Source organism: Periophthalmus magnuspinnatus, chromosome 22, assembly GCF_009829125.3.
Source record: "Periophthalmus magnuspinnatus isolate fPerMag1 chromosome 22, fPerMag1.2.pri, whole genome shotgun sequence".
In the NCBI taxonomy this organism is placed as follows: Eukaryota; Metazoa; Chordata; class Actinopteri; order Gobiiformes; family Gobiidae; genus Periophthalmus; species Periophthalmus magnuspinnatus.
In genome coordinates, this window is record NC_047147.1 from 12,230,163 (window position 1) to 12,236,805 (window position 6,643).

The window sequence follows — 6,643 nt, forward strand, 5'->3', positions numbered from 1 at the left end:
AATATGTTTTTTTGTAGCTCATATCTCTGAACACCCAAACCAGCAGCCAAGCCATAAAATCCAGATCACCATGGGGTCAACTGAGGCACGAGTGGATTATATGGGCTCCAGCATTCTAATGGGTGTTTTCAGTAATGCCGATTTACAACTGCAGGACGAATGGAAGGTCAACCTCTGCACTGTGGACACCAGCATGTCGGAGAAAAGGTGTGAAATGCCAAATTTGAATATAGATATATACTTACAAGTCTGTTGGATTCTGTCTTTTTGCCCCCTGCCCCCACCCTCATCAGACTCCTTTGCTTCTTCCAGTGAGATCTTCATCCATGGAGACTTGCACTGGGACATTTTCCAGGTGATCATTTCACGCTCCACCACTCCGGATCTCATCAAGATTGGCATGAAGCTGCAGGAGTTTTTCACTCAGCAGTTTGACACCAGCAAACGGGCTCTTTCCACCTGGGGCCCTGGACCCTACCCGCCTCCAAAAACCCCCGTCATCAACAATGAGAAAGGCACCGCCGAGCTCTGTAAGCACACTTTACCTGTTAATGCTTTGTACAGGACTGTAGCATTAGCTGCCTCAGCAAGTGCGCCGCAGAGACTGTAGCTTAAATGAGCAGGCACAAGTTATATTTTGTTTAGTAAGTGAAAATGACTTTAGAGTACAGTAGGATAAATATGATAGATCAAAAACTTTACGGAGTGTATTACTTACTAGTTTAAAATCTAGTGCACACTGATTATATACAGTACAGTGTGAAAGTTATGTTTACTTATATTACATCACACTTGAAGAGAGATTGCCAGCATGTCTGTAGTTAGATTGTGGACCCCAAAGCAAAGTTTCAGCATAAGATTGAATTTGTAATCTTCATAATCAGGACATTAAACATGAAACTAAAAGGCTTACAGAATTGTATTATTTTTGTGCAGTTGCAGTTATTTGATGATCTTTACATCATATCTGTTTTTGTATGATTTTTGTGTTTTGACTTTTAACCGTGTCTTGCTTCTCAGATCTGGATGCAGCTCACCACCGACACTGGCCAGGGGTGCTGAAGGTGGTCGCAGGCTGCCACATCTCACTGTTCCAGATGCCTCTGCCCGAGGACGCCGTGCAGCTGGGAGGGTCCATGAGTCTCCACGGCAACCACATGACCCTGGCCTGTTTTCACGGGCCTAACTTCCGCTCAAAGTCATGGGCTTTGTTCCACCTGGAGGAGCCCAACATCACCTTCTGTACTGAGGCACAGAAGATCTGGGAGGATGGTGAGTGAAGGAACTATAAATGTGAAGAATACAAGTTTCTTTTTTGTTTTGTTATAGATTCTTCCATGAGTCTTTAAAAAGTTGCCATGTGAAATCTTCTGAATATGTTGTGATACAGTGGTATGGAAAAGTATTATTTTTCTAGGGCATTCTTGCCGGTGTGGACATTTTGATATATTGTATTTTTAACTTGCCTTTCTATCTTTTGTCACCAGGTTCTAAAGATGATTCTACGTACGTCGTTCAAACACTGGATTTCCACCTTGGTCACAACACCATGGTAACCAAACCCTGTGGAGCACTTGAAAGTCCGATGGCTACAATCACCAAAATCACCAGACGACGGCATGAAAACCCACCACATGGTGTCGCCACTGTTAAAGAATGGTTCAACTATGTCACTGCCATGAGGAATGAAGGTATAAGAACTCACGGTGGTATCTTAATAAGACATTGTAGCTTTTTATTTGCATATGCTACTTTAAAATTACGTTGGGGATGGTGCATAAATGTAAACTCTTCTTCCAGAGTTAAACCTGCTGAGGAACGTTGAGGCCAACAATCAGGAGAATGGGGCCACTGCCAAAAGCTCCAGTCTTCTGAGCAGCTTTCGCGGCTCCTCCAGCTACAACCACGAGACAGAGACTATCTTCGCTCTTCCCAGAATGCAACTGGACTTCAAGTCAACACATGTGCAGGACCCAGAGGAGCCTACTTTATCAGGTACAAGATTCGCACATGTTTAACAAAGATAAATGTATCATATAAGGGACAAACAGCCTTAAACCAGATCAATAAGTAATAAACTAAATCTGGATATACATGTGTGTACTCCCAAAATTCCAACAATCCAATTCTTCTTCCCAGATGCCAACAGTAAGCCCAAAGTGGAGTGCAGCGTGGTGACAGAATTCACAGACCACATCTGTGTTACCATGGATGCGGAGCTCATCATGTTCCTCCATGACCTTGTCTCTGCTTACCTCAAGGAGAAGGAGAAAGGTTACAAAAGTCTTCTGTCTTTGGGTCAATCCTAGTATTTAACACAGCAGCAGGTCTACTAATAAAACCTCATCTATGAGGAACTTGCAGTGGGAGTTGTGACGTGGTATTTAAATAGCATTGTACTTAGCAATAAACTCAAGCTCATATGTATGTCTGTGCCATTAAAGTCATTTGTTAGCTGTTTCACTCTTCTATTAATGGCACCAGCATTTTAATGACTTTGTGCAGTGTTTCAAAAAGACACATTTGCCTGCAACCCATTGTTTTAAAAAACTATTAAAAACACTTGTTTCTATCGATTGAGTTGCTGAAAAGAATAGAAAGGCTCAGACCTGTTGAGATTTCTTCAGTGTTGGATTATTGTTGTTTAATTAAGCTGGAAATGGATTTATAGTTCCAAAGTGACAGATCTCAAGGCTCCTTGTACCTCTGTTGGGAGTTACTTCTTTATATTGAAGAATTAACAAGAAAACATCTATTCACCGAAGTGTGGAAAAACAAAAATCTCATTGTTTGTGTTTTTGCTGTTATTTATTTAGCGCTGTTTGCCCCACGGATGTTTGCAACGCGGCCCGGACAGAAGAGTCCCACTGCCCTCCACGATGAGAGCTCCTCAGATAAAGACAAGGACGACAGCTCCAACTACACCACCGTGGACTGGAGAGAGTTCATGTGCAACACATGGCACCTGGAGCCCACACTCAGGTCAGCCCCGCTACACTCACACGCCGGTATTTATATGACAGGGCTGTTCTTTAGTTAGCTCAGTCCAACAACACTTCAAAGGCTGGGGCTGGAGCGTTTGACAAGTACATCAAGTTTGCTCTAACAATATTTCATAACAAAACTCAGAATGTATTATTTTACGAATGCATTCCATAGTTATTTTCCATGAATTTTTCTTTGTTATGCGAGAGCAACTGCAGTTTTGACAGTAAATAACACTTACATTAAAAGGTATTTGTTTTATTGTTTATTTGTACAATTCTGGCCAGAAATCCACTGGAAAAAACATTCTGAATTTTACTGAGTCCTTGCTGGTTTAATAATATGAAATCAGAGCTAAAAGTATTGACAGAATTATCCGGTGGTCCAGCTCTCATACACATTTCTCCTCTTCCAGACTCATTTCCTGGACTGGGCGTAAAATCGACCCTGTTGGTGTGGACTACATCCTGCAGAAGCTGGGCTTTCATCATGCAAGGACTACAATTCCCAAGTGGCTGCAAAGAGGAGTGATGGACCCTCTGGACAAGGTCCTGTCTGTGCTCATCAAAAAGCTGGGCACTGCTCTGCAGGACGAGAAGGAGAAGAAAGGTCAGCGAGATAAAGAAGAACACTAGCATATTCACTGCAATGGAATGTTCTCAACAGTCATACACTGAAACTACAGGAGCCACTAAAGGACCATATTAAACGTGAATTTCAGCTTAGTTCACTGTGGGACATGCCACTACAGCTCTGACTGAACTTTTTGCACCTACTGTATGTTTTTGTGTATATTTGGAACAAAGTAGCAGATGGTAGTATTATTTGACCGCTTTAATGGTGAGACCCACCTCTTGTAAATTATCTTAATGAATTGCTCAAGGCTTGCAACTATTTCATCCGAGATGATTTTGAAACCATTGCCTTTTCTTTGTTTCCCATGGAACACATGCTTCAATATGTGTTATGTTCTGTATAGTGTAGGTTTAGCCTATTTAAGAACACGTTGATGATTTTGTTACAATGAACAAAGATGTCCTGGAAGCACATCATCCAAGTGAGGATGCCATGACGACCTGTTATCATTATTATTTAGATCCGGTTCTTTATTTAAGGGTAGGCAAGTGCAATGTTAACATGTATGTATAAGCTTGGTGTGACAAGCTAATGTTTGTCTTTTTTAATCTTAACAGTAGAACCACTGTACATATTGTAATTTCCTAACTCAATAAAATGCCATTTGATTTTACATGCTTTTGAAGTGTGTCTTTGAGAGAATTACTATAAGCCTCTGTTTAGTCACATCTTGTTTGATGTTTCAAGAAAGAATGTTTTGAAGAGTTTTTCAATTTGTTTCTGTTCAGCTTTTTACGTCCTTAATGAGCTCGAGTATAAGCCTAGAAAAAGCTTTTAGTAATTCATAACAGCTTCCAGTAGCCCTCCTCTCATGTATGTCGACACACCTCCTCCCATCCCATAATAATCCTGCTGTGTTCACAATGGGGTACAGTATATAATGTATTCAGAAAAGCTAGCCACTCTTCTGCAGTCTTTTTTTTTTTTTTTTTGCATTTTTGATAGGGGCGTTGGCGACCGGAGTGCAAGGAGAACTGGAGCTCTGGTTAACTCTCTGATGCTTGCTGACAGATTATAGCACTTCACCTCAGGGAACCCACCACCGTCTGAGAACAAAGTCTGAGCTCCTGCTTGGCTGGTCTGGACATTATTTTTAATGTGAATATTCTGTAAGACTTCTCTTTCTTTGAACTTGATTTGGATATTCCTGTTTCTTTTTCAATGTTTTTACAGTTGAATAACCAGTAGGGGGAGTCACAAGCTCAAGCCATCCACCTCCCTGATGTATACTGTCCAATACTAAATTATGAACTGCATACATAAAGAACAAATGAGGTGGGAAGATACAGCATGTTGAGCACGTAAGTCTATAGCCTGGATGAGCCCACTGAGGGGTTGTGGGGAATTGTGTAACTTCGCACAGTTAAGGGAGAAAAAATATTGCAGTGTTAAGAATAGGAAAGTTGACTATTTTATCAAACATTTTCAGATGTTTTAACATTACCAGCACACGCTTTGAAGTGGGCAAGATAGCTCATGCTTTTGACAGGTACCTATAGACATTTTTTTTTTTTTTCTCTTAGCTTTAGTCTAGTACAGAAGTGAACTGGTAGAATAGATAAGACTATAAATATGTTTTCTATTGCCACTGTGATAGTCTTCAAGGCTTTAAATCACTGCAAATGCGCTTGTGAACTTTTTTTCTGAAAGTTCTAAATGTATTTTTTTCTTTTTTTTCCTCTGGACAGTTGTTCAGATGGGAAAAGCAGTCGGCATCTAGATCTTAAGTTTAATTCTTACTCTTCCCTGGTCATACTGTCAGGGTGCCTTTGGGCAAGACAGTCCTGTAAACGTCCCTGTCAGAATTTGGAGACAGAGACATTTTTAAACCCCAATGATATAATTAAACAAGCTTTATTTTATTTATTTATTTTTTGGAATACTGCTGCATCTTACAACTACTATATCGTCAGCTCGTGTAGTACAATGGACATTACTCCATTCTACTACCTAATTACTACAACTACAACTAATACTACTACTGATGCTACCATTCCTACGATCTGATAACCACATGTGTGTTGTAGTTCAGAGCTTTCACTTATAGGGGGTGCGGTTTCAGGTAAAATTGAGCAGTCCAAGTCTAAAATATAAAGATAATAATAGTCAAAATACTTCTATAGTAAACAGGTGTATTGGCCTGAATCTGAACTACTGTGAGACAAAGCTTAGAGGGTACTTCATGATATGTTTTGTGTTTGTTTTGTTTTGGGGTTTTTTTGTTTTGTTTTTAGGAGCAAAATCATATGACAGGTTCACCTTTGATTTGCTTATAAGAAATATAGGTCTTGTTATCGAATGATTCATTAGCAGTAACAGAAGCAGCACCTTTTTCAAAACCTCTTCAAAGCTGAAATCAAAGCACTGCCCTACAGTCTGTATGTGCCAAAGTGGGCCAATAAAGACCGGGGTGCCGCGAATAGCAGAGCACTGTGCATTGTTATGATGTACAGCAATTAAAGTGCCTTAATAGTAATGAGCAAATGAAGGTTTGAGCTCCTTTCTGATTGAGTCCCTAATTGCTTGTTCCACTTCATCGGCTTTACTTCGATTTAATAATTCGCCGTTACAATATGGTGCTGCATGGAGCGATGTCGTTAGCATAAATCAAATGTTGTGTGCTTTAGCTGTGGTTAGCCAGCTCCCCTCCAGTCCACAGTTGGCAGTGGCCTTGGTGGTTACATCTGCTGCTCTCTTATGTCTGAAGCCTGGATGTGCTGTCTGTAGTGAGGCCAATGTGGCAGGTTCGGTCCTTGTGCTGTGAAGGCTGTCTCGACCCAAGGGAAAAAGTTAACCGAAAAGCCAGATGATTTCAAATATCACAGCATCTTTCAGCTTTTACTCATGGTAGAAGGATATATCTATTTTTTATAATATATTTTAGAAGGTTTGGATGGAAGTTAACTGTATCATAATGATTTATAGGAGGAAAATACAGTCACACAAACACATCAAGTTTTGGAGAAGATGGAGAGGGTGTATTAAGCACAACAGCAAAAATATAAGTAGAAATAATGTGCTT

General features: G+C 40.4%; 1 protein-coding gene across 9 annotated transcripts in view; it reads left to right on the top strand.

Moving 5' to 3' along the window:
- The window catches only part of kiaa1109 (KIAA1109 ortholog), a 38,879-nt gene extending 34,645 nt beyond the window's left edge, over positions 1-4,234 (top strand). For all 9 annotated transcript variants that reach the window (XM_055231222.1, XM_055231223.1, XM_055231227.1 and 6 more), the window contains 8 exons: positions 18-207; positions 313-530; positions 1,021-1,272; positions 1,488-1,691; positions 1,801-1,995; positions 2,140-2,274; positions 2,817-2,982; positions 3,401-4,234. In XM_055231222.1, coding sequence (XP_055087197.1) covers positions 18-207; positions 313-530; positions 1,021-1,272; positions 1,488-1,691; positions 1,801-1,995; positions 2,140-2,274; positions 2,817-2,982; positions 3,401-3,620 — 1,580 coding nt within the window. In that variant the 3' untranslated portion in view covers positions 3,621-4,234. The remainder of the gene's footprint in view (positions 1-17; positions 208-312; positions 531-1,020; positions 1,273-1,487; positions 1,692-1,800; positions 1,996-2,139; positions 2,275-2,816; positions 2,983-3,400) is intronic.
- The last annotated feature ends 2,409 nt before the right edge of the window (positions 4,235-6,643 follow it).